Source organism: Hippocampus bargibanti, linkage group LG07, assembly GCF_051943395.1.
Source record: "Hippocampus bargibanti isolate YZ-2025 linkage group LG07, ASM5194339v1, whole genome shotgun sequence".
Taxonomy (NCBI): Eukaryota; Metazoa; Chordata; class Actinopteri; order Syngnathiformes; family Syngnathidae; genus Hippocampus; species Hippocampus bargibanti.
In genome coordinates, this window is record NC_142740.1 from 26,698,503 (window position 1) to 26,721,722 (window position 23,220).

The following is a 23,220-nucleotide window of genomic DNA, read 5'->3' on the forward strand; positions in this document are numbered from 1 at the left end:
AGAAAGAAGGAACATGAGAAAATCGAGAAATACTCAGAGAGGAGCTGGAGAGAGCCTGGAAGGTAAAGGTGACAGTCGTGCCTGTGGTGGTCAGAGCACTTGGGGCAGTGACCCCCAAACTCGACGAGTGGTTGCAACAGATCCCGGGAACAACATCGGATATCTCGGTCCAGAAAAGCGCAGTGCTGGGAACAGCACGGATACTGCGCAGAACCCTCAAGCTTCCTGGCCTCTGGTAGAGGACCCGAGCTGAAATGGGGACAGACACCACCCATGGTGGGTGAGACGAGGATTTTTTTTTTTTTATTATAAATTTTTAGACACATTGGTTGACCCTTGCTTTAATATAAAAATGGTAAACTCCACTGGAAATTACGCATTCCGTCTTGGTCCATGACTGGAAATGGACCGTCAAGTGAGTTTTTATACCCCCCCCCCCCATCCCTAACCTCAACGCATTCCCTCTTGAGAGAAGAACTTAATGATCCTGACACCTGATGAACGACTTCTCTGAGAACGTGTGCTGCAAGGGGGGAATTTGGAAGCCTGCATATCTGCCGGACATTCCCGGGATTGAAGCTCCTCACCAGAGTGGATTGAACCCCCCCGGGCCATTTATTAGCCTAGCTGCCGACATTCATCAAGCGCTCGCCCTCAGGGGGCGACATACATGCTCACGCACGTGTGCAATAATGATGTCAATGCGGCTCCTGGCAAAGGGTCGGGTTTTTCCGGGTGTTGTGTTCAGGTGGCTCACTTCAACTTTGGTGTTTGGAAATAGATGCATGAAGAAATAGCATTTATTTTGACATAATAAGATGTGTTTTATCAAGTCAACATTTTTGGAGGATGTTTTTGGGCTGAGATGTGTTGTTGTTTGGTGGAAAATAGCATTTTTTGGTTTTCCCGGTGGAACGGGACATTTTATGGCAACAAATCATTCTAGCGTAGCATTTTCGCTGAAAAATAAAACGGAATTTTGGCCATATAGATTTTTTTTTGTCCCGATATATACGTGCAGTGATTTTTTTTTTTCATCTACAAATATACTCGCAGCAGATTCTATTTATTGTAAAATAAAATAGAAATACGTTCTGGCAAAATAATCATATTTGAGGCTGAATGCAGTGCTTTCTAGGTGAAATAATAGCTTATCTCGCGGCGTAAAGAGAGAGTCGTGTGTGTCTGTGTAAGCTCTCAGTCGTACAGGAGTGGTCCATCGATGAGAAGGTTTCTTCAAACATCATCTGTACGTTTTTGGAAGCTGTCGGATGTTTCGCCTCCTCTCCAAGAGGCTTCGTCAGCGAACTAAAGTCTTACTGGTCGTATCGGCCCTATTTATATATCCCTAATGTCCAGACATGGCGGCGCCGGGCACAGCTATGATAGGTCCCTACTCTCAGGTTGGGGGGAGCAGAGGACCACTCCCTGTGGCCCCACTGATTGTTCCTACATTGGGGTTCCTGTCAGTTCCTATCAATATTTTATTTTATTTCATTTTTTTTTTTTTGGTCAGAGATTGTTCATTTTGTAGCCAAATAACATATTTTGGTGATAAAGTATAAATAAGTTATTTATTTATTAAATTTTATGAAAAATATGAAAATTTATGAAAAAAAACAATTTAACAGTCTGTTCTCTTTGCAGCATTATTTATTTATTTATTTATTTATTTAATTTTTATTAATATGATTATTTATTTATTTATTGTGATGATTATTTAATTTATTTATTTATTCTTGTCGGCGGGGGTGTATTTAAAATCTATTTTGTAGCCAAATGTGTTTTGGTGATAAAGTATAAATGATGTACGTGTAGTTATTAAATTTCAATGAAATTCTTTTGAAAGAAAAACAATGTAACGTAGTCTGTTCTATTTTCAGCAATATTTTATTTATTTATTTATGTATTTCTTTATTTAGCGCCGGGGGTGCAGTTAAAATCCATTTTGTAACCAAATAAGGTATTTTGGTGATAAAGTATAAAAAAATCTATATATATTTATTCATTAAATTTAAATGAATGTTTTTTTAGTGAAAAAATACAAGCTGCTCTATTTGCAGCAATATTTTATTTTATTTATTTATGTATTTATTTATTGTCAGCACTAGTCATTGTTGATTTTTTTTCATCGGCAATTTTAACAGTTTTTTTCTCCAAAAAGAAAAACTTTTTCCAACCTCAAATGAACCCTGACCTTAATACACCGCCACCCCCCCCCCCAAAAAAAAATCACCATTTGTGCCATAGCATGACCAAGTCTAACCACCAATGATAACCCAGAAGTCTCCCATCCAACTTCCCACCATATATTTCACGCCAGCCCAGGAAAGCACATCTCACAGGGCATTTCCTCTCGTTACTCACCTGCAACCTCATCAAACACTTACTCCCATCACCATTCCGTCCACTCAACACTGCATTAGCGCCGCAGCCAGTCGGCGTGCAGCGCACGCGAGTGCATATCAATGCACTCGCGTGCGCCCGCAGCTACTACTGTATTCTATCTTAATCTGCAGTCTATTAGCATATTCGCAGTTTGTGTTTTCTTTTTTTTTTTTTTTTTTTGCTGCCAGTGGAGGCATCTGACAGGCCAATTTCACAACCGCGTCGGCCTCCATCTCGCTCCAGGCTGGCAGGGAGAAGATAGGGAAAGTGGGGGCTGGGGGAGGTTGGGGTGCAGGTCTCGTTGCATCTACCTGCATTTAATAAAGAACCTCTTTCCAAGTAATCTCTGGGTTGACATCACAGAACAATACCCAAAGAATCCTTTATTATATCGTCACATGAGCAGTCATGTTGCGAAGGCTCAAAAAAAAAGCTAGTCTATTCAAAAAATAATAATTCTGCTGTGTCTTTGAATGCAGCATTTTGGAAATACAGTACAGTGATACTTCGGTTTACGAACCCCTTGGCAGATGAACTATTTTTCGGGATACACATGCAGCTGCCACAATGAGTGATATGTCGTTCGCGAACGAGCCCGTTCTCCGAAAAGAAAATGGCAGCCAGTTTGTTTTTGTCCTCTATTCCCCGCCCCCAGTCGTCGGTTAAAGCCACGTGATTGGTCAAGAACGCAGCAGTGAGGGGAGGTTGTTTGAACATTAAAGAGATAGGTAGACGGCACAGAAAGAGTGACAAAATGGATAGAAAACAGTGAAATTGTTTCAAATTTGATAGTTCAAAGGCAGACTGTGGACTGCAAGGTTAAAATTCCCATCAATCAGGATCCACAAATAACCCGCACTAGGAATCAGTTCAATTTTTAAAATGAAAAGACAAGCAAGGGAACCAGCTATTAATGATGTTTCTAGTGTGCCTGCTTGCATCTGTTGCTGTTGCAATATCACAACTTCCAAGATGTACAACCCAGAGCTCCTTGAAACACTTTATGCAAAAAGCTATCCATTCCATCAGACCATCAACGACCATCACAAAGGTAAATAAAACAACTTTATTATACAGTACAGTTTATTTCTTTAATTATAATACCATAGCACATTTATTATGCATAAAATAAGGTATATTTTGTGTAGTTTTAAGGCTTATTTAGTTGAAAATTATGTTTTACGGGGACCTGGGAACGGATTATTCTCATTTTAATGGTTTCCTATGGGAAATTAATTTTTGGGACACACACTTTTGTCTGGGAACCAATTAAGTTCGTAAGCCAAGGTATCACTGTATGTGGAATGGTCAATGAGGTGCCATTGAATTATCCGATATTTGCAGATGATAAAGAATATATGCTAGTGAGTGTTTTTTGCTACAGGGTAGTCGTAGTGGTTACCACACCAGCTTCATAGTACAGGGGCCATGAGTTCAAGACCCCGGTCCGGCCTACCAGTGTGGAGATTGCACGTTCTCCCCGGGCCCGCGTGGGTTTTCTCTGGGTGTTCCGGTTTCCTCCCACATTCCAAAAACAAGCATGGCACGCTGATTGAACACTTCCAATTGTCGATCGGTGTGAGTGTGAGAGCGAATGGTTGTTTGTCTCCGTGTGCCCTGCAATTGATTGGCAAGCAGTTCAGGGTGTCCCCTGCCCGGATAGGCTCCAGCACCCTCCGCGACCCTAATGAGGATAAAGTGGTCTGGAAAATGGTTGGATGGATGGTTTTGCTTACAAAAAGCATTTTGTGTCTGTGAAAATATGATTTGTTTCGTTGCAAACACTGTGGATACATATGTTTCCATGGTTACATACCTTATTATTATTTCTTTTTTTGGACGGTGATATTGTTTTGTGTTGTAAATGCATTTTGAGGTCTAAATAGCCTGATTTTCAGCTGGCTGACAGACGTGTCATAGACAAACATCATGTCCTAATTTTGAGTTGGCTCGATGTGTGTGACTTGCAGAAGAAAACATCTGACTGTTAAAACCCTTCTCTGTTTATGCTACATACATTTTTCCCCCCATCTCTTTTTTATGTTTTTATTTATTCATCAGATTGTTTTAAAGAGCTTCGTATTGACTCAGGCCCCCCTCTGTGGAGAGAATGGCGATGTTCTATGCTCCCTGGGAATGTTCACGCTGACCGGATTGACAGTGCAATTGACCGCGGAGTGCTAAAAGGCTTTTTTTTTTAACACAGTGATAGAGAGCAGACAGAAAAGAAGTTATCATATTTAAAGGACAACCGACGTCTCCGGACAAGTTGTGTCCATAATTTGTAAAATGGCTTTAAATGACTTCTACTGGGCATATTTTAATAAGATTCCACCGCTTATAGCTATATTTTACCTTTTAAGACTGGCGCTGAATATTCAGGAAGTCTTGTTTTTGAGTTGGTGACGAGTCCGTATGTGACGTCACTGAAGGAACGCCCCTGACCGAAAAATGAATGACTTAAAGTGTCCCAAAACTGCCACAAAACTGTATATATACAGTGTATATATATATATATATATATATATATATATATATATATATATACAGTAAAGTCTCGTTATATCGATATTCAAGGGAGTCCGAAAAAATATCGATATAACCGGGACTATCGATATATCCGACCCTGTTTGCATGTAATTTTCTCCGTGCGTGCATAGAAATAGTATCGATCTAACCGGGACTATCGATATATCCGATATCGATATAACGAGACTTTACTGTATATATATAAATATATGTATATATAGCTTAGAAATTACATGTATTATTATTATTATATATCCTTTTTGTTCTTTTGACTTCAAGATGGCGCCGCAAGAGTGGCTGCCTTTACAGCAGCTCCTGTATTTTGTTTTTATTTTATTTTATTTTGTTTTTCTACTTCTTACTCTCCTTTCATCACTTTGCTGCTGTGAAATGTCCATTTCTCCACTGCGTGACTAATAAAGATGAATCCAATTCAATCCAAAAACACAAATAAAGGCAGGGGTAATGGGGCAACCGTCATTCAAATTACCTTGTCGAAAAGCAATAACGCAAAGGGTGGCATGAAATCAGATCCCGACTTTTTATTGTTGTTGTTATTGTGTGACGGTATAAAATAGGCACGGCGGCGTTCTGATGGATGATTGTTGGAAATAATGCAAAGTAGAGCAACAGGAGTTTTTTTTTTTCCTTTTTCCAATCGCTTTTCATCGTTTTAGAATATGTCTGCCTGCGGCGATGCCTTGAGAGGCATGTGGCAAGACTGCGTGTGTGTGTTTGTGTGTGTGTGGGCGTCATGATTAAGAGTTTTGAATAATTGATGATTGCATCCCTCATTAAGTCCCAGTTGTGTGCTGCTGCAGGCTTCCCGGCTCTATTTTTACGCCTCGCAATTGTGTGCCATTCCGTTCTACAGATGGAGTCGATCCCTCACTCACTTTAGGCGGTGGTGCGGGGTGGCGTTGGGTGGGGGTCCAGAGAGGCCCGTGGGGGGCTTTGGAATCACGTTGAGTGGACATCTTTAGTAGAGTGGCAGTATGATGAGTGCAATGATGATTATTTTTGCGCTCCAAACTGGATTTGGGACATTTATGTGTGTTGAACTTGCAGTCGCTTATGTTACATCACTTCCTGTGGATGTTCTTGGAACCTAGAGAAAGGACAAAAGCAAATCTTATTTCCAACAATTGAGTCTTTGCTCTTGAAAAAAAAGGCGTTTCTGAGCGAACGTTTGTGCGACCAGGTGATTGATTGATGATCGTAAATGGCTTCCGGGTATGGCACATTCTGAGCTGGCAATTTTCATTTGTTGACGGAGTGTTTTGGTCTTTTTGTGTCTCGACGATGAAAAGGTTGCTTCGGCCGTCATCTGTACTTCTTCGAAGGTGTCGGACGTTTCGCTCCTCATCCGAAAAGCTTCGTCAGTGAAATAAAACTGTGCTGGTAGCTTTTGCCCTATATATATATATATATATATATATATATAGATATAGATATATCCCTAATGTCCAGAGGTGGCGCGGTGCCATACCTCTGCTTTGATAGGTCCCTGTTCTAAGGTTCGGGGGGAGCACTGGACTACTCCCTGAAGCTAATCTGATTACTTCTTTTGTTTTGTCTAATTATGTTCTATGACTGGCCCCGATTGCCCCATTCGCTCTGATATCAGGGAGTTGTCCACTGCTCCCCCCAACCTTAGAGGTCCCTACCTATCAAAGCAGAGTTCTGGCACCACTACATTTTTCCATGAGGGACATAGATAGTGCCAGAGCTAGCAGCACAATTTTAGTTCGCTGACAAAGCTATTCGGATGAGGAGCGAATCGTCCGACATGTTAAAAGAAGTACAGATGACGGCTGAAGAAACCTTTTCATCGATGGACCACTCCTGTACGACTGAGAGCTTACACAGATGTTTCTGGGCAGACATTTTTGTCATGATTTTACTCAATTTCACATTCACGTTTTTACATCTATAAATGCTCGTGCAATATCTTACGCCACGGTTGGCGGCCATTTTATTGTAAATCCTTTAAACGAACGCATTTTTAAAAATTCCCCAAACTTAAGAGTTCACATAAGCAGTGTCTGAAACTCATGGCAACAAGTTAGCGGACACCCGGGCAGACAACTCTGAAAAGTTGCCTGCCTGTTTCGTGCTTCGGACTATACCGTGACTGTAAAGTGTACTTGAAAGTTTTGAAAGGCGCTTAGAAAGAGGAGTCCACGTGGCTTGTAGCGGTTTGCTTGTAGTTTTTGCTTTATTGAATAAAACAAACGTTTGATTTAAAAAAATGTATATACGTTTTCTTTTCTTGAAGAAGTTGTCGGCCACCTGGGCCGAGACGTTTTGAAAGTTGTACGCCCCGGTTGTACGCCCCGGGCCTCCGGCCAGATGTTATTTCATAAGGAAATTTACTCTGTGGGAGTCAAGATATCAAACCTGTAGCTGCCTGTTAATCACTGACATCCATTTGGTGCGTTGAGCAAAGTTCAGGCGTTGGGCCACAGGTAAGTTGACTAGGTGAAAACGCACTCAGACTGTGAACGTCTTCAAACCGGCACATTTGGTAAGTTTTTATTTTGTCATTCGTATCGCCCCGTTTGGAAACTGTTGCGGTCAGGTGGAAAACGCTGAGCTCATCGCTTGTTCGACCAAATGTTATCGTTGATTGACGTCACTCTGTCGCGTTACTTTGGCTGCGCAAGTGTGGCGTCGAACAAGCTGGACTGTTGTGTCGAAATGGGAAGTAAAATGAATATTAACTTTGTCAAGGGAGGTTGAGGTTTGCCTCATGAATTGTTTGAAAGTGTTCATGGTGATCAAACAGCAGGCAATGCTGGGTTTTCGACTTACTGTGACTCTCGTTTGGTGTTTTGACATTTTGCCATCAATACATAGTCACACCATCTGCGATCGAACAACCAATCAACCTTAAAAAAGGAAATAAATAAATAAATACATACATAAATACATTGATATTAAAAGGAATAGATAAATGAATAAATAAATAAATAAATAAATAAATAATTACATTGATATATAAATAAATAAATTGGTGGATAAATAAATACATGAGTTGATATTGATATGAATAGATAAACAGATCGATAGATCGATAAATAAATAAATAAATAAATACAGAAATAAATAAATACAAAAATAAATAAATGCATTAGTGAATAAATAAATACACAGAATAGATAAACAGATCGATAAATAAATAAATACATTGATAAATAAATAAATAAATTGATAATAAATTCATAAATAAATACATCTGGCTAACAAACATAGGAAACCATAAATAAATAAATAAATAAATTGATATTGAAATTAATAAATAGATAAATACAAAAATATATAAATTGAGAAAAAAATCATGAATAAATACATCTAGATAACCAAACATAGGAAACCATAGATAAATAAATAAATAAATACATTGATGTATAAATACATTGATAAATAAATAAAATCGAAAGTAAATAAATACATAAATAAATAAATCAGGCTAATGAAATGTAGGAAACAATAAATAAATAAATAAACTAGGCTAACCAAATGTTTGAAGCCATAGGTTAACTCATTCGCTGCCATTCACGAATTTATTCGGGAATTGAAAATATGACATTAGTTTTTTTTTTTTTTTCTTGCTTGGGTTACGATAAAGCGCTGGCCAGACCTGTGGCAATTTTTTTCCCTTCCACAATGTTAGCGCTTTGTTCCTACTTCAGCTGTTGCTATATCAACAAATATTGCATTGCATTTTGGACAGCCATCCTCATTTCAAGCTCATATAACTCCAGACCTATGTAATTTAGGATATAACTATTTTTTGGATGAAAGAAGAGCGTCTAAGCTTTCTTACGTTGCATTGAATCTTTATGTAGTCCTAAAACTCAATATTCTGTGGTTTCTGGAATTTGAGTGACAGTGACAAAAACCCTGGCACTGTCGTGGATTAAATCCGGCGCTAAAGTGTACTTTAGTTTCATTTTCCAATGACGGAAATGTCCCGAAACGTTTATGTAACCTTGTAAAGGTGAAGGAAAAAAAGTGTGGTGGGATACTTGGCACGGTGGAAGGGCGACTGAGGCGTTTCAGCGTTGTTGGATGCTATCCAAATACATGCTAGCTAGCTTTCTCCCGTTTGCCTGGCAGACCTTATTGATTTCTGGGCACTTGGCTCAAGTTGGCATATTCTGGTCGCAGTTTTAACACACACACACACACACACACACACACACACACACACACACACACAGATCATGACATCGCCAGCCTGTTGGCAGCGTCCAATTTATGGACGCCCAATTTACGACCGGCTCTCGTCTACCCGCCAGACTCGCTCGACTGGGTGAATCCAGACGGCCGGAAGGCGTGTTCACATCCTACTTATTCGCTACTTTTAGCTCAGGCGCTCTCCCGCCCTTCTCGCTGACTCGCAGGTCAAAGCTCGAGACTGCCGCACGAGTTATGAGTGACATGTTATTGCTAATCCAGGAAGTCAGTGTGTGAGCCGTTGGCGATCTGTGTTAAAGCGGCTTTTGATGTCATCAGATTCACGGGAATGATAGTACGATTTGCTGCGAGTAGAACCCGATATGATTCACTCAAATTCAGCAATAATCACTTTTCTATTACTCTAGGATCGAAACCATGAATAAAAATATGATAAGATGAAAGTGCCAGTGCCACCCGTTGGTCTCCAACCGGAACGTGACATGCCAAGGACCTTCTTTGCCAAAGTTAAATGACAACCGACGCTTCCGGCTAAGATGTGTCCATAATTTGTAAAATCACTTCAAATGACTTCTACTGAGCGTATTTGACAAAGATTCCACCTCATATAGCTATATTTTACGTTTTAAAACGCTGAATATTCAGGAAGTCTTGTTTTTGAGTTGATGACGATTCTTGACGTGACGTCACGGAGGGAACGCCCCTGACCGAGAAAGTGACACACAATGCATTTTGGGTACTTTGTTTCATCTCAAAACACCGTGTTGATCCGTGTTGATGGCAAAATGCGAAGGAAAACACATAAATAATGCGATGGTGAATCGTGTGTTTACACACAGCAGCAAAGTGATGAAAGGAATGAAAGTAGAAAAACGAAATACATGAGCTGCTGGAAAGGCAGCCACTCTCGCGGATACTGATACTGATACTGATACTAGTTGACAGAAAATCCTAGCAGACAAATCAGCCCATTTCCAATGGAGTTTGGGCGCCATCTTGTGCATTTTCAGGGCGCTACATTGGTCTCATTGACGGCTCGAATTGATATGCGAGGACTCCTTTAATCGATTGCAAACATGTATGCTTTCCTCTTCGGAACTATTTGAATCATATTCATAACTGGATGAGTAACAAGAAAGCATCTTCTCCGAATCTGAAGCCATTGTTTTGATTCTAGAGCAAGCCAAGACGTCTTGGCGTGACGTCACGAACAAGGGGGCGGGACCTTCTGAAACTCGCAATTTCCAGGGTCATTTTGAAGTAGTTTTGGGACATTTTAAGTCATTTTTATTGGTGTTTTGCATTTGACTAAAAATCAGCCTGCGTGTTTTGGGTATTTTAGATGCGATAAAACATTTTTCTGATGTCAGTTAAAAAACAAAAAAAAATGGTGTCAGTTGTCCTTTAAGCAACTTGATTGGACCAAAGGAATTTGTGCTTGCGAACTGAGATGACTCAATTTGGCGATTGTCAAATTCCCGCCCGTGCCGATTTTGACGCTTTCAGTCAACTTTTTTGGCAGTGTGATAAACCATGGCAATGTACTGCTCTTCAGCCTGAGAGCGCCCCGCGGTGAACAGCTAGTCGAGTATGTGTGTGTTTCTGGTCCAAGTGGATTAGACAAGCTGCCCTTTCGTCAACGGGCCAGTTCCAGATGCCGCGTGACAAAAAAGCTTCGGCTCCAATGAACAAAATTGGACGACACAAAAGGGAGAGTGCGGGAGGAGCGTGGAAAGGAACGGTTTACGCCACAGGTGTCAAAGTCAAGGCCCGCGGGCCAAATCCGGCCCGCCTCATCATTTTTTTCGGCCCGCGAAAGCAAATCAAACTTGTTAAATTCCATGATGATTGCTAAAATCTGAGCCAAAATTTCATATTTTTGGATGTCAACCATCTGAAATGATAAAAATAATTTTTTTAATGAATTGTTATGGTGATTGTAGCCAAGAAAAAAAAGATGTTTCATGAAAAATACCAAATGCTCTAATAATGGGAAACAAAACTTTTGACATCTAATCATGTAAAGAGACAAACTTTGTTTAGTCACTGTGTTGGATTTGTTCCCTCTAAGGCACAGGTGTCAAAGTCAAGGCCTGCGGGCCAAATCCGGTCCGCCTCATCATTTTTTTCGGCCCGCGAAAGCAAATCAAACTTGTTAAACTTGTCCATGATGATTGCTAAAATCTGAGCCAAAATGTCATATTTTTGGATGTCAACCACAATGAAAGCCATTATTCTTGACTTCAGATTTGAAAATGAGTTATTCATTAATTTGCTGTGTGCTCTATATGTAATATTTGAAGGGATTTAAACATTCTAATGGGTTCCCCAAATTCATAACGGCCCTCGAGAGGAAACCATAACTACAATGTGGCGCGCGGCAAAAAATGACTCTGACACCCCTGCTTTACGCTCTACCCATTCTCTTCAGATTTTGACTTCCCATTCCAACAATCTGCCCCCCCTAACCCACCTACTCCACCCAATCCCCCTCCTCCTTTAGCCCTTGTTCATTACCGTCCTCTCACCCCCTTTTACTTTTCTTGCCACTCATCTCTCTTCCTTTTCTAACCTCCCCCCCCCCCCCCCCCACTCATCCGTTTGCTAGAAGCAGCCCTGCAGATAATGCCTGTAATTGGAGTGACTCGCACTTTTTCCCAGTGTGTGTTTGGTCCAGATAAAGAATATTGTCAGCGTTTTACCCGACACGGCCTCGGCTGCTGGAATTAAATGGACTGTGTTCTGTTCTGTCGGAAGCAAATTAAAAGGTTCTCGATTCACCCGCTCTCGCCCGAGGCTGAAGTGGAGGGAGTCCTCCCCCCCCCCCCTACAGACACCCCCTTCCAAGACCTCGTTTTATTCTCGTAGCGACTGCTGCTTTCTTTCATTCAACTCTGCTGTCGAGTAAGCGTAGATGAAGAGGTCAAGATATAGAGGTCAAGAGGGATAATTCTCAGGGCAACGCCCCCGCCCCCCCCCCCTTTACCACCATTTGCCCCGGCACCTGTAAACACTTGAATGCCTTTCGGGTGCAAATCTGATTAGTGAATGATGACGATTGACAGCTGTTGATGAAAAGCTTTCTTCAGCCGTCACCTGTACTTCTTTGAAGGTGTCGGACTTATCGCTTCTCATCCGAAAAGCTTCATCAGCGAACTAAATTTTTGCCGGTACCTGTATTATCTTTGCTACTCATTTAACGTTACTCCCTAAACTGACTTTTGTTCCCTCCCACCCACAAATGTTGACACAGCTCGGCGTGGGTGTACGCCGGACGCCGCGTCAGGGCTGAAACCCCGCCAATCTCCCTCCCATGAGCCCGTGTGCCCGCCGGACACGTACACCCGGCGCCTGCCTAACTACCCGGCCATTCGCGCCGCGCCATTCCAGCGGAGCCTGAAGGATGTCGACGGAAACGGAGCTCCAGCCGGCGGTACGGCCCGGCAGCCTCAGGCGGGACTCCAGGAGAAAAGGTACCGTTGCATCTCCTCAAAGCAAGAATGTTGTTCATTTGGAGACAGAGATTATGAATGGCTACAGGAGTGAGAGAGGGAGAGAGAGAGAGAGAGAGAGAGAGAGAGAGAGAGAGAGAGAGAGAGAGAGAGAGAGAGAGAGAGAGAGAGAGAGAGAGAGAGAGAGAGAGAGAGAGAGAGAGAGCTGGGTTAATTGGGGGGGGGGGGGGTATCCGACCCAGCTGCTCAATGCCACCTGGCTGACTGTTGGAGCGACATGTAGCGCCCTCCCAATAAGCACCTGACTGATGTAGCACAACAAAAAGCTGGACATGGCAACAGCTGACACACACACACACACACACACACACACACACACACACACACACACACAAATGCAAACGGGAGCTACACTCGTGCATGTGCGAAGATCAACACGGGTGCCCCCTTATGTCCAATTTTGAAAGACCTTTGTTTCGCCACCATGGAAATCTCGTTCATCAGTCACACTTTTCTCTCTATTTGGGGGGGGGGGGGGGTGAAAACATATTTTCATGCCTGCACTTTTACACGCGTACACACACACACACACACACACGCACACATGCACGCACACCATGTTGGGATTCAAGCCCAGAAGCGCATATGAGAGGGAAGATTAATGCTTTGTCTTCAGCAATGAGACTTGGGGGGGGGGGGGGGGGGGGGTTGCTTGAACAGTATTCCCTGTAGAGCACAGGTGTCAAAGTCAAGGCCCGCGGGCCAAATCCGGCCCTCCACATCATTTTTTTCGGCCCGCGAAAGCAAATCAAACTTGTTAAACTTGTCCATGATGATTGCTAAAATCTGAGCCAAAATGTCATATTTTTGGATGTCAACCACAATAAAAGTCATTATTCTTGACTTCAGATTTGAAAACGAGTTATTCATTAATTTGCTGTGTGCTCTGTATGTAATATTTGAAGGGATTTAAACATTCTAATGGGTTCCCCAAATTCATAACGGCCCTCGAGAGGAAACCATAACTACAATGTGGCCCGCGGCAAAAAAAAATGACTTTGACACCCCTGCTGTAGAGAGTTAGCCCGCTTTTATAATATGGGAGGATATCAGCGCACCCGGCCAAAACCCACGCGGTGAACTCCACATAACAAAGCTGGAACCCCAACCCGGGTAGTTTGTGGCGTCCATGTTCACGAGTCGTTCTTTGTGCCGCCTAGATCCAAACAACCGTTTTCATGAGCAACATCAAGGAAACGCGCCATTGGATCATTTGCGTCGACATACTTCAGACTCACAGCAGGGAACCCGTCACTCCTTTCATCTGGGTCATTCCGCCTCACACACACACATGTACACACTCATACACACAGACGCATGCACAGCAGCGTGATGAAAGTCCAATGCGACTGTTGGCCACACAATCCTGAAGACGAAAATTTGCTAATGCGCCTGTTATTGTTGCGTCCATGACATCAGCTGCGTCGTGCACACATCAGGAAATTACTAACCGTCATCTCAATCAATGAAAATAACTCCATGACTGATGGTCATTTTTCATCCTGCTCCTCCCGACTTTTAACTCATTCACTGCCATGTGCAAAAAAAGTGTTCACTCCAGTGCCAGGGTTTTTGTCATTGTTACTCAAATTCTAGGACCCACAGCATATTGAGTTTTAGGAAAACATAAACATTCAATGCGGTGTAACAAAAGCTTAGACTCTCTTCTTTCATCTGAAAAAAAAAGAGTTAATTCCTAAATTATATTCGGCTGGACTTATATGAGCTTGAAATGAGGGTGGCTGTCCAAAATACAATGCAATGCAATACATACATATATTGCTAACATGGAGGAAAAAAAGGCAAATGCTGCCTCCTTGTAGAATGGAAAAAAAATTTGCCAGAGGCAATGGCCAGCGATTTATCGGCACCCAAGCATGAAAAAAAACAACGCGCGAACAAATACGGCAATGAAGCTCGACGTCATATTTTCAATTCCCGAATAAATTCGGAAATGGCGATTTAATCATCCACCTTTTGTCTCGTAGCTTTGAATACAAACAAATCCGTCCGTCGTGCGCTGTCACTTCCTCGGGTCCTTGTTTTCACCCTCCCATCCCCCCAAGCCGCCTCCCTCTCCCATTTTTTTATTCAATTATCATGACAAAGGGAGAGATAACCTTTGTCCTTTGTCCTTTTTTGAGGCCTTTGTCGTATTGAAGGAGCCTCCAACGCTTGGCTCAACAGCGGACGGTTCGCTCAACATTATTAGCGGTCAAGCGATTCTCCGAGTTCTGCTTAATCCTCGGTTCAATCCACAAAGATTGGGTCCATCTCATCCTCAAAATTGCTTCTGAACGCTCAATGAGGAAACACTTCATTCTGTCATAGTCTTTCTTCAAAACTTTTGGCCGTTTTCCGCACTGTGCAGCAGTGGTTAGCATTTCCGCCTCGCAGTTCCACCGTTCTGGACTTGAACTTGTTCTGTCATTTATCATCAATGTAAATCTAAAATGGCTGCTTTTAATCAGCAAAATAGTAGTGTGATTTTTGGGCTTTGTCCATTTGACGATGATCATAATTCCTATGGTGTCCAAACAAGACCCCATCTGTCTTGATTTTATGGGTGCAAATAGGATAACGGGCGACACAAACACGCACGACTCACGGCATGCGGGGGGCGGGTGGCGTTGTGACAACAACAGTGTGTGTTTGTGTGCATTGGCTTATCTTCTCTGGTGTGGATATTATGCACATGTGAAGTCTATCTGGAGCCATCACTGTTGCCATTCAGCCATTCTTAGATTCTTCCCTGGGGAATTCTTGGACACTAGTTTCAATATGTGCGTCCGTGTGTGTGTGTTTGTATGACTACTCTTGTGAGGACCGCTAACATTTTATATCATGTAGTGAGGACAATTTTGACAAGTGAGGACCTTTTGGCCAGTCCTCACACGTTTTTTTTATTCTAAAGGCTTCTAGAAGGTCTATATATGCATCTGTTAAAGTTTTAGAAAGGTCCTCACAAATTCACCCAAAATGATTATTTGGTGTGTATTTTCAGTTCACTTGGATACACACACTTTTTACTCACTATGTGTATGTTTATGTGTGTGTGTTATGCACACAACTTGTCCGGAGACGTCGGTTGTCTTTTAAATAGGTGGGTTTTGAGATTGGATTTGAAGGTGGGAAGAGAATAGATGTTACGAATGTTGGGAGGAAATGTGCATATTAATCATGTAAACTTTTATACAGTTTGACCGAGTTCTGTCGTGCATCATAAAACAAAGCAACTTTCCATCACATCCATCAAATTTCCAACAGGGGGCCCTGTTGAAAATTCTCTTGCCCGCCTTTTGGAATAAACAGCCAAGATGACACACTCATGGTCGTGAAAGGACATGTGTTATTTGTGGGATATTGAGCGGCTTGACAACAAAGCAGGCCTGTAAGAGTTGAATACGATATTTGGGGATAGTACTTTTTTATTTTGTCCTCAGTGGAAAAAGGGATTTAAACAAGAAAAGTAGCAAGAAACTTCAATGAACTACGGCTGTGTCCACACCAACTTTTTATTTATTTATTTTGTAATCCATCCCTTGTATCGTCGTTCAGCATTGCTCCGGCAACAAACCCGATGTCACGTTTTTATCTGTAGAACGTCTTTACGGCACAGGTGTCAAAGTCAAGGCCCGCGGGCCAAATCCGGCCCACCACATCATTTTTTTCGGCCCGCGAAAGCAAATCAAACTTGTTAAATTCCATGATGATTACTAAAATCTGAGCCAAAATTTCATATTTTTGGATGTTAACCACAATAAAAGTCATTATTCTTGACTTCAGATTTGAAAACGAGTTGTTCATTAATTTGCTGTGTGCTCTATATGTAATATTTGAAGGGATTTAAACATTCTAATGGGTTCCCCAAATTCATAACGGCCCTCGAGAGGAAACCATAACTACAATGTGGCCCGCGGCAAAAAATGACTTTGACACCCCTGCTTTACGGTGTGTCTGTCAGAGATGTTTGGTCGGACACACAAGATTTGTCTTTTACTGCCGACAGTGGACGTAGCCATTCATGACCGACGCCCAACATCCCTTGGCAGCCCTCTGCTCAAGCTAATTATTAAGCGTATATGCAAATTTAAAGGACAACCGACGTCTCCGGACAAGTTGTGTCCATAATTTGTAAAATGGCTTCAAAAGACTTCTACTGAACGTACAGTAAAGTCTCGTTATATCGATATTCAAGGGAGTCCGAAAAAATATGGATATAACCGGGACTATCGATATATCCGACCCTGTTTGCATGTAATTTTCTCCGTGCGTGCATAGAAATAGTATCGATATAACCGGGACTATCGATATATCCGATATCGATATAACGAGATTTTACTGTATCTTAAAAAGATTCCACGGCATATAGCTATATTTTACGTTTTAAGACTCTCGCTGAATATTCAGGAAGTCTTGTTTTCGTGTTGATGACGATGCCTGACGTGACGTCACGTCTGAAACGCCTCTGACCGAGAGAGTGACACCCAATGCCTTTTGGGTACTTTGTTTGGTCTGAAAACTTGGTGTTGATCCGTGTTGATGGTGAAATCACTTTGCTGCTGTGAAATGTAAATTTCTCCACTGTGAGACTAATAAAGGCATATCCAATCCAATCCAATCCAAATTTGAAGGAAGACACATATATAACGCGATGGTGAATCATTGTATGTTGCAGCAACACTACTATTTCATACTAGCTTACACAAATTCCCAGTAGACAAATCAACCCATTTCCAACGGAGCTTGGGCGCCATCTTGTGCATTTTTCCGGGATGCTACATTGGAGTCCAGATGCCTCAAAATGATCCGGAAGGACTTCTTTAATCAATTGCAAACATTTATGCTTTCCTCTTCAGAAGTATTTGAATCATATTCATAACTGGATGAGTAACAAGAAAGCATCTTCTCCCAATCTAAATCCATTGTTTTGATTCTAGAGCAAGGAAAAGACGCCTTAGCGTGACGTCATGAACAAAGGTGCGAGACCTTCTGAAACTTGCCATCCCGAGGTCATTTTGAAGTAGTTTTGGGACACTTTAAGTCATTTTTATTGGTGTTTTGCATTTGACTAAAAATATCAGCCCGCGTGTTTTGGGTATTTTAGATGCTATAAAACGTTTTTCTGATGTCAGTTAGGAAACCAAAAATGGTGTCGGTTGACCTCTGACAAACCGCTACCATCTGTGTGCTTTCATTAGCGCTAATCAAAAAGCTGATATAAACACAAGCGGATTCCGTTTCATGTTCCGGCCTCGCGTCGACTGCGCCTTGTTGTGGTTTAAACGCCGGAATGAGTACAACACTGTACTTAAAGCGGCGGTGAGATGAGTTGTTTGCCTCTTTGACTCCGTGAGCCGCTCGCTCGAGGTGTTTCCTCTCAAATCAAACGTTGAGGAACAACAATTAACACCTTTGGAAGAATAACCCCTTGCTGCTTTGTGGTTACATAACAACGAGCAGAAAAAAAAAACACATTGATTTTATCAAAGGCGGAGTGGCTTAGCAACTCTGCGCCAGTGACAAATGGTGACAAAATAACATCCAAGTGTGTTTAATCAACATGAGAAAAGAGAACGGTGGCAAAAATGTGCTTATAGTTCTGCAGAGAGCCATTATTTGAAACCCAATTTATTATTATTATTTCTTTAAATTTCACACTTTTGAGGGAGGGGGAAGTCGAATGGATTTATGACTTGACTCTGAGTGTAATAATAATAATCCATTTCATTTCTAAGCGCCTTTCAAAACTCTCAAGGTCACTTCACAGTCACAGGTTAAGTTTTTCTGTGGGTGAGCAGCGGAAGCCACATGTGCCAGCGTTCACTCAACCCCGAAGTTACTCAAACAGATAGAAAGCTAGCTGGCTAATAGATAGCTAGTTGTGTTAAGTTCATTCTGTCTCCTTATTATCTGTTACAAATTAGCTAGGTAGCTATTTAGCTAATAGATAGCTAGAAAAGCTATATGTCTTTTGTGTTGTGATATGTTCAAACGTTTGGAAGGGGCTGAACAAGAGCAAAACCCACTTCAAAGTCGATACCGTAAAAAAGAAAAACAATAGCGGTTCACACCCCCCCCCCTCGTTTGTGGGCCAATTCACCGTGTGAGTGTAACAGATATGCTAACATGCGCAATTTGCTAACTAAAACCAACACATTTTTATCAGTCAGAAAGCCTTTAATAGTCCCACAATGGAGAAATTTTACACCCATAATATATTCAAACTAAAACAAAAACATTGGAAATGTAAAACTATCCGAATGCGATGGTAAAATCAATGATATTTTTGTTAGCTTATCCTTCGTGTCGTGCGTTCGCGCACTTTCATATAGGGAAAATGTATGCGTTCACACAGTGTAGTGTCGTTTTCTTCTTTTTATGTTTGGTTTGAAAGTAAACATCAGCCGGCAGTCACAATAAACGGCTTGGCCTAATTTCGAAAGGATTTTGCACTCAATGCTTTTTTTGTGATGTTCGCAGCTGGCTCGCTAGCTAACTAGCTAGCTATCTATGAGATATCTGGCTGGCTAGCAAGCTAGCCAATAGCTATCTATTAGCTGGCTCGTTAGCTTTCTATGAATGGGTTGAGTGAACGCCGGCGCGTGTGGCTGCCGCTGCTCACCCACATAAAAACTTATCCTGTGACTGTATAGTGACCTTGGAGGAATCTTTCAGGAGGGCCTTTGAGTTGTTTTGACATCATCAAATGACTTCTAATGGAACTTCTGAAAGCGAGTGGCTTGCTAGCTAGCGAGTGGCGTGCTAAATAGCAAGTGGCTTCCTCGCGAGCGAGTGGCTTGCTAGCGAGCGAGTGGCTTGCTAACAAGCGAGTGGCTTGCAAGCTAGCGAGTGGCTTGATAACAAGCGTGTGGCTTACTAATTAATAAGCGAGTGACTTGGTAGCTAGCGAGGGGCTTGCTAGCTAGCGAGTGGTTTGCTAGCTTGAGAGTTTTGAAAGGCACTTATAAATGACATGTATTATTATTATTATTATTATTAATATTATAGCTAACATTTTAAGCTAATGGGAAAGAAACACAGCGTAGCATCCAGAAACTGTTTAAAAAATGTATGTCATACAGTAGGGGCAGGAATGATGAACCGTGATTAAGTTTGGTCACACGGGACTGAATATTTTATTCAGCACAGGCCACTGAGGAAAAATGGCCAAGCCATCTTTGAAGGAATCTTTCAGGACAGCCTTTGAGTTGTTTTGACATCATCAAATGACTTCAAATGGAACTTCCGAAAGGACACCGCAACTGAACTGGGCACATAACTGTTGCTTCATTTGGCAAATGGACACAGGAGAGTCAAACTTTCACTGAGAAGATGCCATCGTAGTGATGCATGTGGCAAAAAAAAGTGACGAACCCCTCCTCCGCCCCAACTATCACCCCCTCGCCAGTCTCCCCTCAGGAGTTGTCTGTCTCCACAATTTAAAAGTTCGACCCATCTTCTTCTTCAAAAGTGACATCCTTGACATCAGACGCTTCTGGTCCGGGGGCCACAAACCAGGGAGTCGTCGCTTCAGGCCATATTTGTGCGTGCTCACAACACAGCCCGCACACAATCGAACTCGCATCTGGACTCGCACAGGTCCAGGTCAGCGTAGCAGGTGGCAAAGTTTGCAAAGCAACGGCGAGAAGAAAAAAGGTAGCAAAAAGTTAAATAGTTGAAAGATAAATGTGATTAAAGTTTGCTTGTCCTTGTTTGAAACTTTAACTCACTCACTAGCTTGCTAGCTAGTGAGGGAATTGCTAACTAGTGAGTAGCTTGCTAACTAGTGAGTAGCTTGCTAACTAGCGAGTGGCTTGCTAACCAGTGAGTAGCTTACTAATCAGCGCGTGGCTTGCTAACTCGTGAGTGGCTTGCTAACTAGTGAGTAGCTTGCTAACTAGTGAGTGGCTTGCTAACCAGTGAGTGGCTTGCTAACTCGTGAGTGGCTTGCTAGCTAGTGAGTGGCATGCTAACTAGCGAGTGGCTTGATAGCTAGTGAGTGGCTAGCCAGCTAGCGAGTGGCTTGATAGCTAGCAAGTGGCTTGCTAGCTAGCGAGTGGCTTAATAGGTAGCGTGTGGCTTACTAGATAGTGAGTGCTTGCTAGCTAACAAGAGGCTTTCTAGCTAATGAGTGACTTGCTAGCTAGCGAGTGGATTCCTAGCTAGCGAGTGGCTTGCTAGCTAACGAGTGGCTTGATAACAAGCGAGTGGCTTGCTAACAAACGAGTGGCTTGCTAGCTAGTGAGTGGCTTGCTAGCTAGCGAGTGGCTTGCTAGTGAGCAAGTGGCTTGTTAGCGAGCGAGTGGCTTGCTAACGAGTGAGTGGCTTGCTCGCTAACAAGCCACTCACTAGCTAACGAGTGGCTTTCTAGCTATCGAGTGGCTTTCTTGCTAGCGAGTGGCTTGCTAGCTAGCGAGTGGTTTGCTACCAAGCAAGTGGTTTACCGCCGAGCAAGTGCCTTGCTAGCTTGCGAGTGCCTTGCTAGCTTGCGAGTGGCTTACTAACTAGCGGGTGGCTTGCTAGATAGTGAGTTGCTTGCTAACTAGCAAGTGGCTTTCTAGCTAGCGAGTAGCTTGCTAGCTAGCGAGTGGCTTACTAGGTAGCGAGTGGCTTGCTAGTTAAGAAGTGGCTTGCTCGCTAGCGAGTGGCTTGCTAGGTAGCTAGTTGAAATCTAACTATCTATCTATCCAGCTAGCCAATTAGCCGTTGGCTCGTTGTCTGGATACACAAACTGATTAGTCATCCAACTAAATGTTCTTGTTCATAATCTCCCCCAACAAATCATTTGAATTTTTGCTTTGAAGCAATCGAAAACAATCACATTTTTGAAGACCATATAAATGCTTTTATGGCACAAACTATAACTATATATATATATATAACTATAACTAAAATAAACACAACAGCCGTCATGCCACAACAGTATCAAGAAAAAGCGCAAGCGTCAGCAAACACGCGAGGCAATTTGTTTCCTCGATGAGTCGCACTTTATCATCGCATTTTACACTTGCCGCCGGTGCACATTTGCATATACGACTCGTCAGTCAAGTGCCAGCTTTTATGCTCTAAATCAATCTTGGCGGGCTGTAACTGGCTTTTTCCTTTGTGGGGATTCGAGCAAGCGCTTTGTCTCGAGCGTGGCGAAATATCGCGCAGACACGCAAATGTCGCGCGTCGGAGCTGGATTAATTGCGAAGCCGTCAAGTGTTGCTCGGAAAAGCATCCCAGCTGCACTTGCATCTGGAGTTTCCGGATTCAAGGCGCCAACTGCGAGGAAAAAAAACGAGCTTGCTGGGGGGGGGGGGGAGCATATCTAGAGCCCGGATCATGAGCTAATCTCAGATTGGCAAAGGAAGATCAGTGACCCTCGCCAATTGTAACCACGGACGACAGGGTCTTTGGTGTCTAATATCTAGTAAACGTAACGAGTGACACCATTGAAGGACAACGACACCATTTGTTTTTGTTTCCTAACTGACATCAGAAAAACGTTTTATAGCATCTAAAATAACCAAAACACGCCGGCTGGTATTTTTAGTCAAATGCAAACCACCAATAAAAATGACTTAAAGTTTCCCAAAAGTACTTCAAAATGACCCTGGAAATGGCGAGTTTCAGAAGGTCCCGCTCCCTTGTTCGTGACATCATGCGAGCTCATAAATGAGAGTTTGCTCAGTAATGCTTAAAGGACAACTGGCGCCTCCGGTCAAGTTGTGTCCATAATTTGTAAAATGGCTTCAAATGACTTCTACTGAGCGTATTTTAATAAGATTCCACCACATATAGCTACATTTTATGTTTTAAGACTCGCGCTGAATATTCAGGAAGTCTTGTTTTTGAGTTGGTGATGAGTCCGTACGTGACGTCACTAAAGGAACGCCCTTGACCGAAAAAAAAGACACATTGTAGCAGTCCTTCCATCACGTCAAGACGTCTTGGCGTGATGTCACGAACTGGGGGCGGGACTTTCTAAAAATGCCCAATTCGCAGCTCAATTTTTTGCAGATTTTGGACACTTTAAGTCATTTTTATTGGTGTTTTGCATTTGAATAAAAATATCATCATTTTGGGTATTTTAGAGGCTATAAAACGTTTTTTTGATGTCAGTTAAGAAACAAAAAAAATGGTGTCATGAACAAGGACAAGTGTGTATTTTCATTTCACTTGGATACACACACATTTTACTCACTACCGCCCCCTATGTGTGTCTGTGTGCATGTGTATGGCTATTCTTGTAAGTACATGAATAAAGTGCGTGTCCATTAAAAAAGCAAACGAACAAAACATAAATAAACTGACTAAACATGCACACACAAATAAATGGATGGATGAATAAATAAATAAATAAATAAATACAAAAACAAATAAATAAATACAAAAACAAATACATAAATTATACATAAATAAATAGACAGTATGTAAATTGGCCCTTGGCCACCTGGGGGCAGTGTTAGACACACGTATTGAGTTTTAGCTTTTCAACACAGCAATAATATTATTTTCTCTTAGCAGAGGAGAAAGAACATATCCATGCCTGTATTTTGATGTTACCTATTATTTCATTGTTTTGTAAATGCAGTCGTTG

The 23,220-nt window shown here is 42.1% G+C and overlaps 1 protein-coding gene and 1 long non-coding RNA gene across 9 annotated transcripts in view; one reads left to right on the forward strand and one right to left on the reverse strand.

Moving 5' to 3' along the window:
- Positions 1–23,220, forward strand: part of dab1a (DAB adaptor protein 1a) — a 214,407-nt gene that overhangs the window by 132,352 nt on the left and 58,835 nt on the right. For 6 of the 8 annotated variants that reach the window (XM_088999989.1, XM_088999993.1, XM_088999994.1 and 3 more), the window contains exons 1-2: positions 7,373–7,444; positions 12,374–12,593. In XM_088999989.1, the coding sequence (XP_088856115.1) occupies positions 12,524–12,593 (70 nt within the window). In that variant the 5' untranslated portion in view covers positions 7,373–7,444; positions 12,374–12,523. Of the gene's footprint in view, positions 1–7,372; positions 7,445–12,373; positions 12,594–23,220 lie in introns of those variants that run through there. The other 2 variants (XM_088999991.1, XM_088999990.1) reach the window with 1 other exon arrangement.
- LOC148896009 (uncharacterized) overlaps positions 19,743–23,220 on the reverse strand; it is a 58,969-nt gene continuing 55,491 nt past the window's right edge. Inside the window, exon 3 of the long non-coding RNA XR_016115477.1 lies at positions 19,743–20,220. This is a non-coding gene — a long non-coding RNA (uncharacterized LOC148896009). The remainder of the gene's footprint in view (positions 20,221–23,220) is intronic.